General features: G+C 44.5%; 1 protein-coding gene across 1 annotated transcript in view; it reads left to right on the plus strand.

Annotated features, from left to right (window-relative positions):
* Positions 1–22195, plus strand: part of EZR (ezrin) — a 52062-nt gene that overhangs the window by 8184 nt on the left and 21683 nt on the right. Inside the window, 1 exon segment of the mRNA XM_047103288.1 lies at positions 17893–17976. Coding sequence (XP_046959244.1) covers positions 17893–17976 — 84 coding nt within the window.

Consider the following 22195-nt stretch of genomic DNA (forward strand, 5'->3'; position numbering starts at 1 on the left):
GAGATACCTACAGAAGAAGAGGAAGTGTGCCCTGGAGAGCTAGGGAAAGCCTCTCAGCTGGTGAGATGCTTGGGGTGGGTGTTGAGGGATGCCTAGGAGCTCACCAGTACACAGGGGCAGAAGTGAATTTAAGGCAGCAGCACCGGTCAGTTCTATTTTCCTTTGATTGTGAGTCACTTTTCATTCTCTAAGCTGTTTTTAATACCGATAGGTAAATGGTAATACGGTTCAAAGAATGGGGAAGGCTGCATTAACATAGTAATTACCTTTTTAATCTAATGTATTTGAGAAAACCTTAAAAGCAGAATGAAAATTTCCTGACCCTGACCCAACTTTTACTGTCAGCAGAAAGGAACAAATACCACCGAGGAGGATCAAACTATAATAGCCAAGTATAGATTTTGCTTACCTTTTTGTTAACTATGAAGACACTTTCCACGTCCTTTTTTTTTTTTCTATTTTTGCCTGAAAGCCAGTTTTAAGCTTTCTGTATCAAAATCATCGTGTCAGATATCGTCACAAATAATCGCTTTTACTTTAGGTGGAATAGTAGGCCAAGGCCAAATCTGGCTGTGACGGTTTTGGTAGGGGATACCAGCTAGGGATGGTTTTTACATTTTTAAAGGGTTGTTTACAACAAAAGAACAGCAAATCTGCACCAGATACCAAAATGGCCCGCAAAGCGTAAAATACTTATCTGACCCTTCACGGAGGATTTCACCAACCCCTGCTTTCGGATAAAAAGAATTACTGTTCAATATGCTATCCTTGTATATATTTTATGACTAAGCTAATATTTTGAAGCAGACCCACACCAATTATTCCAGTTTTTAAAAATTTCTTCTCAAAGAGCAAGTAATCTGTTTTCTTAGCCAGTATTAGGTGTATCACAGGCTCTGTGCCTGGACAGGTATTGGGAAAGCTGTCATCACCTAGAAGCAGGCATGGTTGGTGTTGAGGTAATACTTTAAACAAGGCTGGTCCCCCAGCAGGTCTTTTGTTCTGTGGAGAAAGTGCTAGTATCTTGTGTCACACTTGCTAAGCCATTGTATAATGACAGATTTCTGGCATATACTAAAAGAACACAATTTGTATCTGATATTTGAGTCGAAAGCAGAATATTCTATAAATGAGTTGCTTTTTTTTATCACTGACAGTTTGAAATTAACTTTTGAAATTACTATCGCCTATGTGAATTTCTGACTATAGATGGTTTTCTAATTCAATCCCTAATTTAGACCACTCTAAAATAGAACCTTCTCACTGTCCACCCTTTGGCCCACTTTATTTTACTTAATAGAACTTAGTTCTATCTATAACAATGTTAGATACTTGGGGTGGGGGGTGTTTTTTATTTTTTGTGTTTTTTCTTTCCTGGCCACGAAGCAAGATGCAAAGTGACTTAAAAAAAAAAGGCATTGTTACCTGCTTCAAGAACAAACTTTAAATTCCTACTTTATTGGCTGACCGACTAGATAAACATGCCTGCCTCTGACAGGGTGTTCTGCGGTGAGCTTGTCAACCTCCCTGTGCCCTGCCCCCTCACCTGTGAGACATGATCCAGGGACCTACCTCCCAGGTTCTGATGAGGCAGGACTGGAGAGCCTAGCACCGGAAGCTTCTGGCCTCGTGCCTGGCACCCGGGCACCGTCTCTTCTCACCATAGAGAACAGAGTAAATGGCAGAGGAACTCTACTTTAACTACTAAATTCTAATCTGATTAAAAGCTTTTGTAACTCATGATGGGCATTCTTTTTCTGACTTAGCCTAATAATGCAATATATTTTCCTTTTGCTACGATGAACATCACCCCCCTCCCCCCTTCTGTAACCTCCACTTGTTCATTAACAAGTAGAGCACCTACTATGTGCCAGGTTCTTAGCTCCTAGGGTTACACTGATGAACAAAAAGGGGAAAATCCCTGCTTCCAGGGGCGCCTGGGTGGCTCGGTCGTTGAAGCCTCTGACTTTGGCTCAGGTCATGATCTCATGGTTGCCTGGATTCAAGCCCCACGTTGGGTTCTGTGCTGTCAGCAGAGCCCGATTTGGATCCTCTGCCCCTTCTTTGCCCCACCCCCTCTCGTGCGCGCTCTCAAAAATATTAAGAAAATCCCTGCTTCCAAACCTCTAACATAAAGTCAGGGAGTGATAGCAGCACTGCTGTTGGTTTTCATCCAGGCTTTGCCGAGAGGCAGAGGTGCTTTTTTTCTCTCACTGACTCTTTGTTGGGTGACCAGTTAAAACGACTGGGCAGAGTGTGGTTTGTTTTTGTCTGTTTTGTTGTTGTTTGGTAAATCACTCTTGCATTGGGCAGTGAGCCAAGATACTTCTCTAAGAACTTGTTTTCAAGTAGGTTTGATGATAAGCATGTCATCATTTGCCATGCCCCTGTAGATTCTTCCATCATTTCTCAGGCATTGAGGTTCAGGGAAAATTAATTCTTTTTGAATAATATTTGGACTTTTGCACCATTACTGCATCCATAGGTTTCTTGTAAAATATGTCTTAGAGGGAGAGCCAGCCATGGTTATTATGTTTTTAAGGAGAAAATTGAACCACAGGTCACTTGGTAAAAGCTTAGAACATAAATATTATTTTGGAACCACCTCTTTATGAAAATACGTTATGTATATTAGTGTAGTGTTCTTGTTAAGGTGTTTCATTGCTTTGGTTAAATAATTACGGATGTTGCTTCTTCTTTTCAAGTATCTGCTTACATAAGTGGGACTTAGATGGGGAGATAGGGTGGGGAAAACTGGATGTTTGTTAAGAAACTGACCAAACAGGGCAGCTTGGAAATACAGTATGATGACAAGGCTGCAGAGTGCATGACACAATTCGAGGAATTCAACTGTAAAAAGTTTTTGAGACAATGGATAATTGAATATTAACTGAATTTTAAATATTAAGGAACAGTTTTGAATTATGTTGGAAGTGATAGTGGTCTGGTGGGTAACACTCAGAGTCCTTTCGAGCTACGTACTGAAGCTTTTACGAGTGAAATGATCCTGTGGCAGCCTAAAAAATGCCAGCAAAAAAATTTTTTTTTATCTTAAACTGGAAGAATATTTGAATCGAGAATGTTAGAAAGTTAATGGCATCCAGCTGGGTGACAGACAGTACATGAGGGGAGGGGGGAGTCCTTGTACTGTTCTATTTTTGTGAATGTTTCAGATTTTCCAAAGTAAAGTTTGTTTTTTAAAAGCACATAGGGGTGAAAGGGAAAGATGCTGTCACTTTTACAAACCGCCAAACGCTGGAGTGGTTGGAGGGCAAGCAGGAAGGGATGTCTCTGCCCTGGGATCTGGAGTCCCAGGCGGGTCCTGCTGAGCGGCTCTCCACAGACCCCCGAGTGGATGCGGTTTCTTGGGAGACCTTGGGTGTTCTGATCAGATGAGTGACTGACCTAACCCCATCTGGACCCTCTAACCTCCCACATACATATTTTATTCAAGGGGGACCTCCAGTCAACATTGCAGTTGATTTGAAAACACACAGAAGTGTTTGTTCCCAGCTAGTTCCAGTTACTCTGTATTCCCACAATCTTGGGGGTGGGGGTGGGGGTGGGTTGTGCTGTGTTCTGAGCCCTGGCTGGAAATAGGTCATTGTCTCAATGGCAGCATTTGCGCAGCTGAAAATTGGAAGTGAGCGTAAAGCGTGGGGCATTCCGGGGCAGGGTTTTGGAGCACTGGGACCATGGGTAGGGGTAGGGGCGGGACGAAGCAGCACAGACCTCCCCCGCCCCCTTCCCCTCCACTAGTTATGTGCATAGATGTAATCCATCCTGGACCTGACAGACCAGATTGTGACCAAGTATAAATTGAAGGCTTTTGTTTTTGTTTTTCCCCGACACTTAGTGTAATTTCAGAAACGCTGGGCCGTTTAAAGTAAGTTTGGTTGAAATGTGCTTATGCAGGCAAATTTTGTAAGGTTACTGATTTCATATGGAGTTTTAAAAAAGCTAATGGGGTCTTGCTCTCTGTTTTTGAAGATGTCAAAAGTAAGGGCTTCTTGGTCAAGTTCAAATGTATTTTGCCTAAGCTTCTTACAAGGGAAATGTTCTGTACCCCAAAATATTATGGCATATGTGGTTTTAACACTTTTTATTTTTATTTTATTTTATTTTTTTAACGTTTATTTATTTTTGGGACAGAGAGAGACAGAGCATGAACGGGGGAGGGGCAGAGAGAGAGGGAGACACAGAATCGGAGGCAGGCTCCAGGCTCCGAGCCATCAGCCCAGAGCCCGACGCGGGGCTCGAATTCGCGGACCACGAGATCGTGACCTGAGCTGAAGTCGGATGCTTAACCGACTGAGCCACCCAGGCGCCCCAACACTTTTTATTTTTGAAATACTCTTTACACCCAGCATGGGGCTTCAACTCACAAACTCAAGATCAAGAGTTGCATGCTTGGGGCGCCTGGGTGGCGCAGTTGGTTAAGCGTCCGACTTCAGCCAGGTCACGATCTCGCGGTCCGTGGGTTCGAGCCCCGCGTCGGGCTCTGGGCTGATGGCTCAGAGCCTGGAGCCTATTTCCGATTCTGTGTCTCCCTCTCTCTCTGCCCCTCCCCCATTCATGCTCTGTCTCTCTCTGTCCCAAAAATAAATAAACGTTGAAAAAAAAAAATTTAAAAAAAGAGTTGCATGCTTAACCGACTGAGCCATCCAGACACCCCTACTGCACATGGGATCTTAAGCAGGGGCAAAGATCTGTCAAAGAAAGAAATGGCACAGGATTTAAGTACAATTTATCTTTTATGTCCTTGCCTAAAACAACAGGTTAGTGAAAAGAATTCTGCTTGGACATTTCTATTTTTTCATAGGCTTCCCCCCACATCACGCCCCCTCCCCAGTAGGTTAGATAGGAGAAACCCTTCAGAGACCTGTAACTTTACAGAGAAAACATTCCAGGTGGGTAGTGAAGTTTAATCTATAGGCCTTTAATTTCCTGTATTTTATGAGCCTAGAATTAAAAATCATTGCAGCGAGGGGCGCCTGGGTGGCGCAGTCGGTTAAGCGTCCGACTTCAGCCAGGTCACGATCTCGCGGCCCGTGAGTTCGAGCCCCGCGACAGGCTCTGGGCTGATGGCTCGGAGCCTGGAGCCTGTTTCCGATTCTGTGTCTCCCTCTCTCTCTGCCCCTCCCCCGTTCATGCTCTGTCTCTCTCTGTCCCAAAAATAAATAAACGTTGAAAAATCATTGCAGTGAGTGGTGGCCATCGTGGCCCTGGCCCTTCTCTTCTTTTATGGGATCCTCAGTTTGTGGATATAATTAACCTCCCTTTTCAGTGGACTAAATTGATGCTGAAGTATGTATGACACATCTAGCAAAACTGAAATCACGTGTTACAGAATCAAGACTTCACAAGCTTATTAGGTAAAGAGAAAGTGATCTTTGAGTGGGGAGAAAAGGATGTAGACAGCATCTGTGTTTCTGGAAAGAAAGAGTTTCTTTTGTGGAACGTGACATTCTTTGATCATTGCCTCCCCTTTCCTAGGTCAGGTGTCCAAGCATTGTAGCTAGTTTAGTGCCCATATTAAATCTACACACACAGTGTATGTCATTTCTACTTACAGACTCTCACAAAAAAAGGTTCTTTAAAACGCACAGCTATGGGCGCCTGGGTGGCTCAGTCGGTTAAGCCTCCGACTTCGGCTCAGGTCATGATCTTGCGGTCCGTGAGTTCGAGCCCCGCGTCGGGCTCTGTGCTGACAACTCAGAGCCTGGAGCCTGTTTCGGATTCTGTGTCTCCCTGTCTCTCTGCCCCTCCCCTGTTCATGCTCTGTCTCTCTCTGTCTCAAAAATAAATTTAAAACGCACAGCTAGTAGGCGTCAGGAAAATGATTTTTATGTGCCCTCAAGCTGATAAGAAAATGTCCACCAGTATTCCTCTGCAGCACAGGTCATTGGAACTTGGGTGAGAGGGCCGATCCTTTCATTTTGTCACATGTCTGGAAAGCAGTGTCTTCCTGCCTCTGTTTCCTCCTTCTAGAAGCGGTGGCTGAGCCCATGAACAGAGGGGAGCACGAAATGTTCCCAGCTCAGTTTTCAAGTAGTGGGAACTGACCTTCTTTTTAGTGGGGCTGCTCAGAAAGTTCCCTTCTAGCTCTAAGGTTGTGATTTTCTCTGGTTATAATGAGTACAAACAAGACTGGTTTGTCTGCTTTTTGTATTGCAGCTCTGCTTGACAGGAAGTGGGTCTGGGGGCAGGAAGTGGCTTATTTTCAGAAGCAAAAGGAGCCATTTAGAAAGACTTGGGGTTTCATTACGTGCTCTTGAAATTATGCGATGGTTGATCTGGGCTCTTCCTTTTTGTATATCTATAATTTTACATAATTTTATCCTGGAATTTGGAAATATAAACTTTTCAGAATTGAAAACGATTGAGTTATTGAAAGATACAACTTTAGCAATAACATTTAGAAGCCCCATAGATACAAATAAGTATTTTTAGTAGCTGATTATCAGAAGTTGAGGAAGTTGCATACACTTTTCTGGGCCTCAGTTTCCTCAGCCTTTCAAAGAAAGTTGTTGGACAAGGATAACTTTTCACCTCTCACCAAGCAGTACCCGTTTAGAATCTCCCTACAAGATAGTTTTACCTTGTCACTACTTTTGTTGTTCCGCTTATAATGTATGCATTTATGTAACATAAAAATATGATCTAAAATGTAACGTGTAGAAAGTTCTTTGGAAATCCCAAGACCCAGCTGTGATGTTAACACTCTGCCCTATTGTCCACTGCACATTAAAAATTTGACGTTTCTAAAGTTAAGAAAGGAGGTAAAGGGTAGATAGTGTTAACTCTTATTATGATTAAGTTACCCTCAAAATTCCTTAAGTGGTATCGAATTCTTAGCTAAAATGATGTTGGTGCCCCCCTCATGGTGTCAAAACGCTCTTGGGGTAGGAAGCAGGGGCCTGGCACACCCACCCCTGTATTTCCATGGTCAAAAAGATATTTTTAAGTGTTTACTTTTTAGAGAGTGTGCGCACACGTGCACGCAGGGGGGGGGGTGGGGACAGAGGGTGTGAAATGGGCTCTTCGCTGACAGAGAACCTGATGTGGGGCTCAAACTCAAGCCGTGAGATCATGACGTGAGCTGAAGTCAGACGCTTAACCTGCTGAGCCACCCAGGCACCCCATCCGGGTTAAAATTTAAACTCCCATTCCCTACTACTAAGGACTGTGCTTAACCTGAACTGAGAAACTCTACTTACAGCTACTTGGTTGATAGTGGAGTTGAGCTGGCTATTTGTCATTGAACTCTGTGATTGTGACCTTACTTTTCATTAGTAGTTAGCATCTGGGCAGATGTTAACCGACCACTGCTGTTTTTTACACTCCCATCTAGAAGGAATAGGAGGGGAGGGCACAGGATTGCTTTAATCCAGAAGGATAGTGGCCCATCCTGAGGCACTAGATTGTGGCAGGTTAATTTGGTTTCTTGATAGATACTCCCTCCCATTGGGACATTCTCAGGCTCCCATGAACTGTTAGCATCAGCTCACATGTAGCCAAGCTTGAATTGTCCAGGGGAAATGACTACCATCACCAGGAATGGAGTATCTGGAGCCCCGTGATGGGCACCATGAGACGGGAGGACAGCCATCAGCAGCATCGCCCAGTCCTTCTCTGTGACTTTCAGTGCTTCCTATTCTCAGGAATAGTGGGACCACCCGCCCATGGTTCCTGGGAAGGTTCCAGGAATTACTGAGAACCGAGGATCAGCACTTTGACCTCTGTAGAAGTGCTGTATTTTGGTTATCAGAGCTGTCAAAATGGACTCTTGGTCAGCCTTAACATTTGATGATTTTATTATTCCTGTTACGAGGCAATAAAAGACTGGAAAAGACCAGTATGTTGTCCTAGTTTTGTATAACTATTTGAAAACTATCAGAACATGAGTTTTATATCTATTCTGCCCTTCTGTCTTCAATGGTTTGTTGTGCTGCAGATAAAACGATGATGCATAGAAGAATTTTTACTGAATTCCCTGACCATTTTTGTTATAATCCAGCCTCTACATTTGCAAAGGTGGTTGACCGGTTCTCTTTGGCATCTGAAAACGTTCCTGCCCCAATCAACCAATTTGTTCACTGCTACTCAGTTTCTTTAATCTTGAAATAGAAGAACATATAAAATGATGTGATTGGGTATAATTTAAATGTAAGATACACAGGAGCTCAAAAGAAAGGAATAGCAGTATTTTGAGTCCTTATCCGTTGATTTACAGGTTTGCTGTTAGTGTTATTTAATTAGTAAAATGTATTTATACTGCTTTTTCCATCTTCTCTGAAGGTCTGGTGTTAAGAGCTAGCACTAAACATGTATCTCTGGAATTTTAAACTTTGAGCCCAGCCTGCTTTGGGCGTGTGGTGACATGTGGTTCTGCTGGTGGTGGGAACATTTCAGGAGGGACTGCTGCCCCCCCAGCTCTGACCGACCGAGGTGCTGGTGTCGGGTCATTACGGACTTGTCTCCATTTGATGCACAATCGTATTTTAAGGACCACATTTCTATTTTCCTTGTCTTCTCTCTGTACATCAGTGTTGTGCTGTTGTGGTAAATACCTCCCCATAGCAACATACCGGTTTTTCTTTTGGCCTCTCTATCCTTAAAAGAATGGTATACGACAGCAGGGTGGTTTCTGGACTGGCTTTCTTCAATAAAAGCCGGGCTCGTCTAATTATATGCTTATTAGAAACTATAACAATGTAAAATATGGTCACTGGATTTTCTTTTTTTTTTTTTTTAACGTTTATTTATTTTTGAGACAGAGAGAGACAGAGCATGAACGGGGGAGGGGCAGAGAGAGAGGGAGAGACACAGAATCGGGAGCAGGCTCCAGGCTCTGAGCCATCAGCCCAGAGATCGTGACCTGAGCTGAAGTTGGACGCTTAACCGACTGAGCCACCCAGGCGCCCCTGGTCACTGGATTTTCAATGGCAACTACTTCTATATAATTTTGTTGTTTATATAAACAGTGTTACTGGGAGCAGCGATGTCCATTTGAAACAAACATTTTATATCCTAGGTAGAAAAAAGTTATCTTTTAAGTAGTAGTCATTACCATGATCCCCTAAAAAGGGCTGATGATATAGAGGGAGAAAAGCTAAAAAAATCGATTTGCCTTTGGGGCTTGGCTGAATTCATGCATCTGCATTTCTACACTAAGCCGATTAAGGTTTGCTAAGTTAACGGTCATGTTTACGGAGCTTGGTCATTTGTTAGCTAGCGTTTGTGAAAAATGACCACTGTGTGTCATAGCTAATGTTAGGATTATTTATTGAGTTGGAGTATTGCTCATAAGGACTTGATCTTTATCTCAAAGATCGGGATCCAGAGAGACGACCAAAATAGGGGGTCCATCTGTTGGGATATGGAGTATGTGGGATGGGAGAGCATAGGTCTGTAACTGTTTTTAGTTCTAATGAATGAAAATTTAGTGAAGATATTTTTACGTAGTGGATTATAAATAACAGCAATAAATGCATTAATTTGGCCAAAAGGCTGTGGCTTCTTGTATGTTCGGGATAGTAACCTCTTGCCCTGAGAGCAGGGGCTGTCTGGGGTGGCTCACCTGTGAGTTTGGTAGAGCGGTGTCGACTTATGGGCTCCATCCCAACTTACTGAGTCAGACTCTCTGGGCCTGGGGCCCGGAAAGCTGTGTCAACAAGCTCTTCAGGTGAGTCTTTTGCGTGTGCAGGTTTGTGGAGCACTGAGGACCCAAGGAGTAGCTTATAAGGTGCAGCTGGCTGTATTTCTTAAACGATTACCAAGGGACACCAGATTTCCTACAACATGTCTGGTGTGGTCACGTCCTTTGGGCAGCAGTGAACAGGGCTCTGGAGGTGTTTGTGTTAAGTAGCTGTAGCGTGCCCGGCACCATCAGAGTTCAGTGTCGAACAGAAGACTCGGCCGCCTGCCTAAAAGAGCAGGAACACGATTTACTTGGAAGAACCCTGAACAAGAGCCTGGGTTCTCCCCTCCTCTCCTTGGTGGTGAACGCCCAGTTGTCTTCCCTCATGTGTAAGGGGAAGGAGTCGACTAGAATTCATGATGCTAGAAATACTGCTGACTTCAGAGAGTAAGTGTGGGAGCATAGGATTCAGAGTGTCTTCTACTGTGTTCTCATCAGTTTGGCAGCTTGGACCGTCTTCCTGTGAGCACATAGAATATTTTCATTTACAACTTACAGCAGTAAACTTAAATTGAATTTTAGTTTTTAAAAATTCATTTTTCTGAGTTGCTGGGCTGGCTCAGTCGGCGGAGCATGTGACTCTTGATCTCAGGGTTGTGGTTTCAAGCCCCACATCGGATGTAGAGATTACTTAAAAATAAAATCTTTTAAATAAATACATAAAAATTCATTTTTCTTTCATCTTTATTTTCCCCTAAAGATTTTTTATTCTTACGATTTTGAATGCCAAACTGACAGTAGTTAGTATAGTTCATATTTGCAATCACTAAAGCAACATGGAGCTAGTTAATAAGATACTCAACCAAATGTCCCAAATGGTGAATGGATGGACAGCAGTGACGTATCCACACACTGGAATGTTCCTTGGTGATAAAGAGGGAAGCCCCAGTACAGGCTATATCATGGATGAACCTCGAAAACATTACACTGACTGATGGAAGGCAGAGTGTTTATACGCCCTGTTGAGAACAGGGAAATCTATGGAGACAAAAAGTAGATGAGTGTTTCTCAGGGCTGGGGAGAAAGGAGTATTGGCAGGGGTGACTGCTAATGGGCACCAGGTTTCTTTTAAGGGAATGAGATGCTCTAAAATTAGATAGCGGTGCTGGTTGCATAACTCTGCTGAAAACCACTGAATTGCATGTTTTAGATGGGCGAATTGTGTGTAAGTTATATTTCAACAAAGCTGTTATTAAAAAAGAACACATAATGACTCAACATGAAAATCAAAATACAATAGTCTCTATAATTATTGAATTACATGAACCAAAATAGCATTTCAGAAAACTGTTATAAATCATTTATTATCTGTTGTGAGAATTTTTCCTTGTTCTACTTCCCTGCTTCCCCCATTTGTGGGAGAAAGTTTACTGTATCTACTTCCTATCAGAGCATTTCTAAGTATTTGAAAGGTCTTATCCAAATATTTGAAAGCTGTTAGAAGTTGCTGAAGTGGCACCTTCGGAAGAAGGCTGGAATGTTGGAAAACAGCACTGACATTTTTAAGTGATTATGAAAGGTCAAGCTCTCAATGTAATCTTGGTGGCGCTTGGATGGTTCTACTGAGGCTAATTTTTGAGTAAATGCAGGTGTGATAGTATAGGGATTAATCTGTTATCACTGAATCCACTGCCTGAAATTCAAACATTCATCTGTTACGGTTTGTATTTCGCTGTGTATTTTAAATGGTTTTCCTGCTTAAGTAGGTAGGAAAATCACTGCAAACTTTCTTCCCCCACCCGCCGACTAAGATGAAATCTGACTGCCTTGCCCAAGAAGACAAACGAGCGCTTGCCTGTAAAGGCTGTAGAGGAATTGATTGATCTTGAATGTTTCCTTCTTGGTCTTTAGTGCACTATGAATTTATTCTGTAAAAAGTGTGATTAGAGAGGTAATCTTTTTTTTTTTTTTTTTTTTTTTTTAGAGAGGTAATCTTAAACCAAATTCATTGTATTTCAGAAGGAAATGGGCACTTCCCAAAGGAAAAATTGCGGTACTGGATTTATTTACCAAAACAAGGGAAAGAACTGGCAGATACTATGACAGCCATACGTGGGTTAGAAGTAAAATACAGTATTTCATTGTCAATATCATTTTTATGCCTCTCAGACTCTTAGAAGGCATTTTAGATACCATTTTGATCAAATAAACTGGGAAGACTTAGAAATCATGTTTTCCAGAGTACATTCTGAGACCTACCAGTCCTTTGGGATATTCCATGGAAGAAACTTCTGTAGGTAGAACATTCCTGGGGAACTTTGACTAGGACACTGCCCTGGGGTTTTGCACCAAAGATATTAACACAACAAAGACACTCAAGCCTTTCCATTAAAGAAAGAAAAAGAAAACAGAAACCACCTTAACATATGTGACCTCCAGATAGCCCCCCCCCCCCCCATTTGTATCACCTCTTTGTCTCCCTATGAAGGTCAGATAATGTTCTACAGAACTGCACCGCCCCTGACTTGGGTGGTGTCAGAAGCCGTTCAGATAGTTTTTTAAGTTATAGAATGTTACAGTTGGGAGATCCCTCGTAGATAAAACGTTTCCAGTCACAGGACTTCATATTACAAATGAGGGGAAGGGGCTTTCTTCAGGATGTGGACCACTGGGCAGGGATTGGCCGGGATGCCTAGGGAGGCGGGTCTTGGCCCCCTACCTGCTGTCAGGCCTGTGCTTGTGGTTTCTCAGCTTTCTGGGGGAGTGAGCAAAGGGAACAATGGGTTTCTTTTTTCTTTTTTTTAAAGTTTATTTATTATTCTGAGAGAGCAGGTGGGGAGGGGCAGAGAGAGAGAAGCCCAAGCAGGCTCTGTCAGACTTGGGGCTCAAACTCCTGAACCATGAAATCATGATGCGAGACGAAATCAAGAATCAGTCGTTTTGACTGAGCTACCCAGGTGCCCCAATTTATTTTTGTTTTAATAGGGTAAATTGTTAATTGAGTTTATTTAAAAAAAAATTGTGGTTTAACACACTTACATTCTCCTCTTGGAAAAAGAGGTCAGTTGCATCAGAGCAATAAAACGTGTACTACTCTGTGTCCAGCCAGAGAGTTGCATTTTCCCTCCTGGAAATGTGAAATCAGGTATGAGCTTTCCTTTTACCCATGAAAACCATCTCCTGGCCGGCTTTTAGTAGCATCACAGTTGGCTATTTTTCTCTCATCAATCTTTCTGGTCCGTCCACACAGCTTTCCTAAGAAGACAACCTACCTGTTTTCACAGCTCCAGCCTTCATTGCGCTCCTGCACCTCCCTGGCGCTGTTGGACTTCAGACCTAGCATTTCTGAGGTGGAAGGGACCTCGGGACTTCTAGTCCAAAACTTCAGCTTGCAGACAAAGCGGGGTGTGAGGCCCAGTGGGAGGAAGTTCTCAGGCTACAACACCAGCTCTCAAACCCGGGCCCCCTGGCTGCTGTTCTCTTGCCCGTGTTTCAGTGATCCCCGAATTCAGCTGGTTTTCTTGGGCTGAGGCCGAGAAACTCAGGCTGCACTGGGGATTCTAATAGTTGGACCCATTTGGAAATAACTGTGAATGGGCGCTACTTGAGACCCATCTCTATCGATCATGTTGTAAGTGACAGAAAGGCGAGAGAAGTCGGACTCCTCTGTCTGCAGTGCCCATGGCACCCAGGGCACCCAGTAGGCACCCAGGCACCCAGTGAGCGAGCCTCCAGGGCATGCCATGTGCCCGCTAGCTGGGGTGGGTTGCCAACAGTGAAATAAAACCCCTATGGTTCATTGGCATGTAGTGTCACAGTTTTGAGCTGAGCTAACCCATAAGAGCAGCAAATAGAATTTTTTTAGAGTAGATTATTAAGCGGAGGGAGGACAGAGACAGCATTACAGTTAGGTTTTCATTAACTTCATTAACTAAGGCAAAGATAGGTCTATGTGTTAAATTCCCTATCAGATAACCTATTCGTTATCTAGTCAAGAAGCATGGCTCATACACCTGTGAAACAGCAGTCATTTCATAAAAACTAAACATGCATGGCATTTTGCTTAGATTTAAGAACTTTTACTGGCCAGATTTGTTCTTGTTTTAGAAATGAAACTTTTCATTCCTATTTTTGTTTTTATAGCCTTTGTCTCTTTCAAATACAGACCGACCTGCAGCATATACTAATATTCTAGTAATCAAAAACGCGCCTGTCTTACTGAAATGAGAACACAAGTTCCCCACTAAGCTAGGCTGCTGGGGCAAAAAGAAGAAAGATTTTTCTGCTAAATATGGCCAGTGTGGAAAATCTGCATTATACTCATTAGAGCCTCATTTTTTTTGGATGTGTTGGGGCATCTTCATTAACATGTTTTCTTGACTTGTGTCTAAGCAAGTCCTCTTACTCTAAAATTTATGACATGGCATAGAGCAGTAGAAAGACCTCATTATTTTTAATCTGTGGAGTTGAAAAAGCTTTTGCTAACTTAACTCCATTATCTACAGTTATTTATGAATTCCCATTATACGTAGTGGGGTCTGGTTAAGTCTAGTTCCTTCTATGTTGTAACATTTTAGAACTCTCAGTATGGCTTTGTTTCTTAGTTTCAGTTGGAGTAGCACGGGGAGGGAGACATGAATTGTTGAGCTACCGTCTACACCGTCCACGGCATGGGGCATGTGTGTCTGTGTGCACGTGAGGGGGAACTCGAGCAAAACTCAACTTGAATCACTGTCATCACCCCTAAACAAAGCAGAATGTTTAAAAGGCTTTCAGGCTTTCAGTATTGTGTCAAGCCTGAGAGAATCCCTGCCTTTTGGGGTTAGACTTTCAGTGACTGACTGCATGCTGTCTATACACACGTATCCCACACATTACTATGGGATTTTGCTGCCTTCAGCAGATGTTGCCTTTGATAAGAAAAACTTAACCTGGGGGTAATTACCAGACAATAAAAGTTGCAAACCATGCATTCTTTCCCCCAACGTTTGCACACGGTTTGGGTTTGTGTGATAGTATGTTTTAAGCCTGTGGACCTCTGGCTTTTTTTGTGGAACCATGCTCACATTGATCGTGCAGGACCACACAAGCCCACTTTATTTCTGTGGCACCGTTGCAGATACGAGCATCAGCTTCCATCCCAGTACTGAAAAGAGTTGCTTACCGTGGAAACTCAAGACAAAGAGAATCAAAAAGGAGAGTTGGGATTTAGACATGTTTCCTTAATTGCTAAAGTCTGATTTCTTTTAAAGGTACTGGATAAGTGGATCAAAATATGTATATAAATGGTCTTGTCATCTGAGTAAGTGCTTCATTTTAAACTTGGATACAAGTTTGTGCCATATTTCAGTATTTCATTATTAAAGATCTATAAAATTGAAAATAATCTTAACAGGCTTTGTAAACCCAGAGCTCTATATCCTGCTTCTGATGAAGACAGCGCCTCTCTGTGGCCCTCAGTCTGGGTAGCAGCCTCCCGTTTCCTCAGCATCTGGAAATGATGAGAGCACTTTTAGATTGTCCCAGGGACTGGGGACACTTGTGTTTAGTAGGTGGGCTCAGACCTGCACTGGAGATAGTCTTGGCAGAGCGAGCACCTGTGCCTGGAATGCCATTCATGCCCCCATGAGAAACACTAGCGGGGCAGTGACCTTGTCCAGGAGCACGCACCTGTGACGCAGAGCAGCTCGGCCACCGGTCATCATGTATTGTTCGTTCACGTGTTGTTTAGGGTTCCTGAGATATCTCGTCCCAGCCTCCTATCAATATTGTAGAGCATGCACTATATATGAATATACCTGTATGTTGATAAAATTCATTTGATTTATAATTTGGGGGCGGGAGATTGAAAATAAGAAAAATTCTGTTGTGTCTCCAAATCAGAACTGGAAATTACAGGGCCAGGAGACCAAACAATGGAGGAAAGCCTATTTGTTTCCTGTTATTTGTCCCAATTTTATTTGTTACTGCAATGCCAGATAAACTCACCCTGATCTTTATTTAGGCTCACTGTCTTTGTTGGAGATTCTGTACCACACTTCATGCTTGCCGGTGGGTGTTGGGCCTCACAGAAAGAATTCTCTGGAAAGACCAGACCGACTAAAACTTGGCAGAATGGCTATGTTGGAGCTGTGGACGGCAGAGTAGGTCCTTGTGGTGGTTTGTGTACTTTGTGGAGGTTATGCAGACCTTCTCTTCATGCTTCATTTTTAAGAAGTTTACTTTCTACGGACTACTGGCCTGTTACCCCCATCCTCAGTAAAACTACTCATTTTACTGGATATTTGCTTTTTCAAAGAGTTGTGTGAACTTGGAATCAAATGTAGATCTGATTTAAACCTTAAAATCATTTTTTTTTAATATTCCTGGTAATCAGTTTGCAATCAGTGAATCAGAAAAGCATATCGAAGACCCCGTATTTGTGGGCCTCCACCTTAGTTTTGGGTGTGATGTATCCTTGTGGGCTTATGAGTGTGTAATTGGAGCGACATTCGTCTACTGGAATGTTTGACTTGGGGCTGCTTTTTCATCTCCAATATGTGCATTTGGAACCATAATTGAGAAAGGTACTTTTATCTTCTGCTTCATAATAGCTGTTTTGTGATTATTAAAAAAATAAATTATTGCCAGCAGGGAAAGAAACTTAGGTTTTTATGTTTTAATATAGTTGAAGAATTTACAGTATGTTTCCTTTTGCTTCTCAGTAAACTCGAGTTTTTTAATTTGTAGACTTGAGATTGAAAGGGAGACTTTTCTTGAAATCCTGGAAAATTTATGCCTCCCTTCTCTTTACTATCAACCAGAGAACCTTTAAGACACAGTGGATTGTATCAAAGTATCTCTCCACTATCAGTCTTCAGGGTTAGGGGGGAAAAAAACATCCCTAAAGACTGGTTTTGTTCCTAAAGAGACAACCAGAGTGGTGACTGCTAAGCATGTGTAGTGTGCCAGCTCTCCTTAGACCTTTGTCAGCAAAGCGTTAGTCCTGTTGCTCTGTCCCCATGATATTTACATCTGAGGAAGGAGGGGTTTAGGGTACACGTCTATCCAGCTACTTACGTATGTCACTCGAAAAATGGTGAAAAGCAAGCGTTTCCTAACATTGAGCATTCTGGGGTGCCTGGATGAGGCACTGGTTGAGCGTCTGACTCTTCATTTCGGCTCAGGTTGCGATCACTGGGTCGTGGGATTGAGCCCCATGTCGGGTTCTGTGCTGAGTGTGGAGCCTGCTTGGGGTTCTGTCTCTCCCCCTCTGCCCCTCTGTCTCTCCTGCTCACATGCGCTTGCGCTCTCTCTTTGTAAAAACATAAATAAATAAAAAATAAAAAAGATAATTAAGCTTTACTCTTGCTGTGTGGTGGTGTTTTTCTTTAGGACAGTCACATAAAGTAGTATGTTGTCTGTTTCATATGCTGGTGAATTTGAGTTTTCTCGAGTGATATATTTGAAAACTACTTTGAAATGAGTTTTTTAAACAAAACACTCCATGGGAATGTTAGAGACCTCGTTAAGGCCCCTCATCGCCCCCACCTCAGTTCCTTGTGCTCCGACCATCTTGTGATCTGTCCGTCCCCATGTCGTACTTCTGTCTTCTGCTGGATGGCTCTTACAGGTTTGTATTGATGGGATGTGTGCCATTTTGCTTGTCATAGCTTTCATTTCTGAAGCAGTTTTCCACGTTTCTACCATCTTCTTAATTAGCATTTCAATTGCTGCACAATATCCTCTTTTGATGTGTCATCAGTCATCTGACCGTTTCTCTTTTCACTATTCAGTTTCTGATGTTTCTAAACCTTCTGGTATATTGCTTGCTCCTTCTCTGTTCCTTTCACTTACTGTCTTGGTCTGACTTCTCAAGGAGGCTGGCCAGCCCCCTGGTGCCTTCCTTGGCTGTTGTGAGGGTCAGTGCGAGCTGGTGCATGGAGAAATGTTAAATGTTTATCAAGGTATTTTTGTAGAGAACCAGCTTAGATCTAAATGCGAATGTGATTAGTAAAGCAAAGGAGGCCTGCGTTTGAGTCCAAACTGTGCACACACTGAGACTCAGCAGCTGTCCACTGTGAGTGGACACTCGCAGCGTGTGAGTGTGTGCGCATGTGTGTGTCATGACAGCATGAGAATGGATGTCAGTGAGGAATTTACTCTTGCCGTGTTGCTAAGTAGCTTTGAGTTTATGCCGACGGCTCAGAAGATCATTACAAGAAAGGAGCACCCAGTTAAGTGTAATTCATTTTCGTTCTGTTTTCTAGATCAACGTCCGAGTTACCACCATGGATGCGGAGCTGGAGTTTGCCATCCAGCCAAATACAACAGGAAAACAGCTTTTTGATCAGGTTGGTCTTTGAGCTTAGGAGGGAGAATCCCTAATTAGAAAATTATTTTTTGCAGATCTGAATAATTTTGCTGAGCATATTGGCTTGCAGCTTACCTCTTTTTGTAGAGGAGAACATTTCTCCTTCTTCCAGGGGGTTCACACTGTTGTAAACACCCTGTGCGAGTAGCCCCTGTTCACAGCCCTGTGAGAGGAAATTTGGGGATGCTCTGAAGTCTTCATTAGCACAGCCCGTGAGCTAGGCAAGGCAGAGCACGTCCACATCCCTGCGTATTTCTTCTTGAGACCTGAAGGTGGATGCAGAACGCTGATCATAGTGAGCCACCCAGAAAGCGGTGATAATTCTGCCATGGAACAGTTCCAAGTTTTGGAACAAGATCTGCTTCTCTGGGCTAAGTAAAGTCTGCTCCGGGGCCAGGGCTCCAGGAGGGCAACAGGCGCAGACATGAGTTTACAGGTCCCTTGAGCTATAGTCTGCCTGGCTAAGAGGCTCCGCTGATGGGACAAGTGATGTTCTGAACCCTAGCACTAAGCCCAGAAATTGGAGTGGGTGGTGATCAGGAGCTGAGGGAGGGTGGGTGACTTCTAGCAAATTTCGAAGGTGTAGGGGACTGCCTCCTGCGTCTGGTCATATCTCCTTCTTGTCCCCAAAAGTGAGCACCCGGTAGGTTCATCCCCACCATGTGCTGGGCCAGCACTGGTGTGTGTGCTGGGCTTCGTGGGGTGGGCAGGGACACCTCCGTTCTGCCTGTGCTGCTCTCGTGAGGTCATTGCCTGGCTCTGCCCATACCCAGTAAGGACAGAGGCATTTACTCTTCGCGGTCAGGCTGGACTTGGGGCAAAAACCTAAAGGTTTCTTCTGAAAGCGAATCCTGAAGTAAATTAAGTGGAGCCAGCCGAGCCCTGTGTGGGTTGGGTCAGTGGTTCGAACGTGGGTCGTACCAGAGTCCTTGTCTGTAAATGAGTGGTGGGGCTGTCCTCAAGTGACTGTTCTAAAGCGGAGACGGAAACTGGGGGTTAGTTACAGAATTTCGATGCCTCGGCCGTTTACCTGCCCGGCCTCCATCTGCCTTGTTTGTTCGCGTGTCGCTTCTCCGACATCGCGTGAGGAGTCCGCGGTGACACCACTGCCAGTGTCCGAGACATCCGTGTCTGCCTGTGGGACCCTTTGGAAGCATAGGGAGCGGAGAGAGCAGCGGGGCCTGCCCTGCTCCCTGAAATACTCCGCTTGGGTGGTCCGGTTCCACGGACGTTTTTTTTTTTTTTTTGTTTGTTTTTTAATTTTTTTTTTTTTCAACGTTTATTTATTTTTGGGACAGAGAGAGACAGAGCATGAACAGGGGAGGGGCAGAGAGAGAGGGAGACACAGAACCGGAAACAGGCTCCAGGCTCTGAGCCATCAGCCCAGAGCCCGACGCGGGGCTCAAACCCACGGACCGCGAGATCGTGACCTGGCTGAAGTCGGACGCTTAACCGACTGCGCCACCCAGGCGCCCCTCCACGGACGTTTTTAACCGCACGCTCGTGTGCTAGGCGTGGATGGAGCTGCGTACCGCTCGGGGTTCACCCCGCTTCCTGGTCCAGGGTGCCACGTTGACAGAACTCGGCATGTTCCTACATGTTGAGCGATTGTACTCGTTTGGTGTTTGCGTTGGTTTGGTTTTTTTCCCTGCATTGGTTTAAAAACAGGTATTTTTATTAGATTATCTGCTTAACAGAAGCATGGAGCTGTGGGTTAATAGGTATACAAAAAATGGACCCTGAACTCAGTTGGTAGGTGTGGGTTATTTTAAAAACGTATTTAATAAATCCAGTCAGCATGCCAAGTCTGGATAAATTCAGTATCTAAATTGTTCCAGAGCTCGTTAGCCCCATCAGCCACATTCAAGCGCGATGATACTGTTCCCCAGCCCTGAAAGTGAAGTCCCCAGATCTGTGTGCTAAACAGAACACAAGGCCACATCCCACTTGAACCTCTGTTCCCAAATCATGTTTCCTGCCCGAATCTCAGCCAGCCTCCAAGACAGGTAGTGAGATTCTACCACCAGTCAGTTATCAGAAAGGGAAGTAGTGGGAGACAGAAAGATCCCGAACTCCGCCTTCAACAGTAGGACCTGGATCACAGAGTTCACATTTAATTTCTTTTCAGTTTGGTGTGTCCCTAAAGAAAAATGCGATATAATCTGAGGGTGCTGAGGTTGGAGCTGACCTGGAAAGCGACTAACTCTATGTGTACATGGACACATGGAAGGACATGGAAGTTAGAGAAGAGAGTTGCCTGAGGTCATAGTGCTCACCAGGGCCCGGGCAGGTTCTGGCTGTGTGGCATCATAAGCCTGCTTACACTTGTCTTTTTGAAGATCCGTTTGTTTATCCTTCTGTGTCTTTCCAAGGCAGCACATGACACTGCGAAGGTCCCGCCTTCCCGTGAGTAGGTCATCAGGGGTGCCCTGGGTGCTTTCCGGGGCTCCTTCCCGCACCCCAGCCAGGCTGCGCGTGTTTTCTTCTCGATGCCTTTGGAGTCTGTGTCCTTTTCTCAGTTGCTCCACCTGATTCTAGGTTTGGGCCAAACTACCAGGCACTAGAATATGGTCCTTAAGTAGAAGGGGTTGAAAGACACTTGAGAGGTAAGCTCGTCCGAAGCCTTCTCTCCCACCGCATGAGCAACATGAGTCTCTTCTGTGGGTCCCGGCCCGTCCCCGTCCCCGTCCCCGTCCCCAGCGCTCTTGCTGGATCTGCCTGGATTCTAGTCCAGGGGTCTGACTTGATGGGGGGCCTCCCAGGCCAGCACCGCACAGCCAGGTGAGATCGTACGGTTCCGGAGGCAGTGAGAGAGCTGTGACTTTGTGTGCCCTTTGTTTCCATCATCACAACCTGTGTTCAGCTGTCACTTGAGGTGGAGTCAAGTAGACAGACTTGTCCCTGCATTTTCCATTCCAAACTGCCATGTAAAACACTGCTGAAGCAGAAATGAAGGGATATTCTCCACACCTGTTCAAATTCCGCTTCCGTGTTGCGTATCTGCTTTAGTAAGCCAAGGATACTCGCGGGGGAGGGTGAAGTGTGTTTTTTCAGGAATATTGGATTTCCCTTGTAAGGAGGACTTAGGGGTTGGTTTTTGGAATGGACTGAAGGAAAGCAGGTTAATTCAAGTGTGCCGTTTTGGGGAAGCCATAGAAATAGAAGTAAGGCTCTAAAATATACTCTGCGGGCAGTTACCCTGGAGTGGGGAGATTCATGCCACAGAGACGTGTGGCGGATCGGGGTACCCAGGGTTAGGCGTTTCATTGCGCAAGGGTTCTGTCCACAGCGTGGTTCTGGAGTCTGTGATCTGCTTTGCCAAGGGGGCTGGCTGCCTCATAGCAGAGGGGAAGAGAAGTCTGAGCTGTGGCTGCGGCTATCAGCAGGGGTCTGACCCGGTGGGAAGGGAGGTGGAGCAGACAGAATCCTCTCACACTGGTTGGCACCCAGGCTAAGGCTCCAGTTTGGTGCATGGAGTGGAAAGACCAGATGCTTCTGTATGTGGGCCTTTCATAGGTCACTCTGAGACCACCTGAAGAGGAAGGCAAGGCAGGTTTTATATCCAGATGCTGAGACGGAGGTTTATAGAGAGTGTGAAATTAGCAGGATTGGGTATGGAAAACCTGGTCTTCAGATCAGCGTTCCCTGCACTTAGCTGCCCTGACAGGACTTAGGCAGGGTTCCCAAGAGACTTGGGAGTCAGCACAGAACCATCCAAGTTCTTCCACATCGTGCCATGATGGGGCCCTGCCCCCCTCCCCCCATGGGAGAGTGGAACGAGTGGGATGGGAACAGGTCCCTCCTGGGGGTGTGACGACCAGGCTCCTGGAGCCCCAGCAAGTATCTGGTCCCCCAGCAGAGGAGAAGACACGCTCCCAAGCAGGAGTCTATTTGGAATTTCCAATTTTATTTTAAGCAAATGCTCCAGATACCTGATTTGTCATTTCTCGTGTGTTTGGGTCTCTTTCCCTTTATGACATTTGAAGAATGGTAACCTTTTTATATAGAGGCTGAGCATTGTATGTCATGGGACTCAGCATTTAAACTGCAGCAAAGCCCTGGGACTCAGTTGTGATGATGTGTAACAGGTGTCCCCAGGAAGCTGCTTTTCTGTTCCTAAGACAAAAGAATAACCAGGATGGGATTCTGTCTGTAGTGGACCACAGGAGACTTTTTCTAGTGCTGTGGAGAATTTTAAA

This window comes from Lynx rufus, unplaced genomic scaffold (assembly GCF_022079265.1).
Source record: "Lynx rufus isolate CCGP_SWC_20201006 ecotype Redwood Valley unplaced genomic scaffold, mLynRuf1.p SCAF_6, whole genome shotgun sequence".
Taxonomy (NCBI): domain Eukaryota; kingdom Metazoa; phylum Chordata; class Mammalia; order Carnivora; family Felidae; genus Lynx; species Lynx rufus.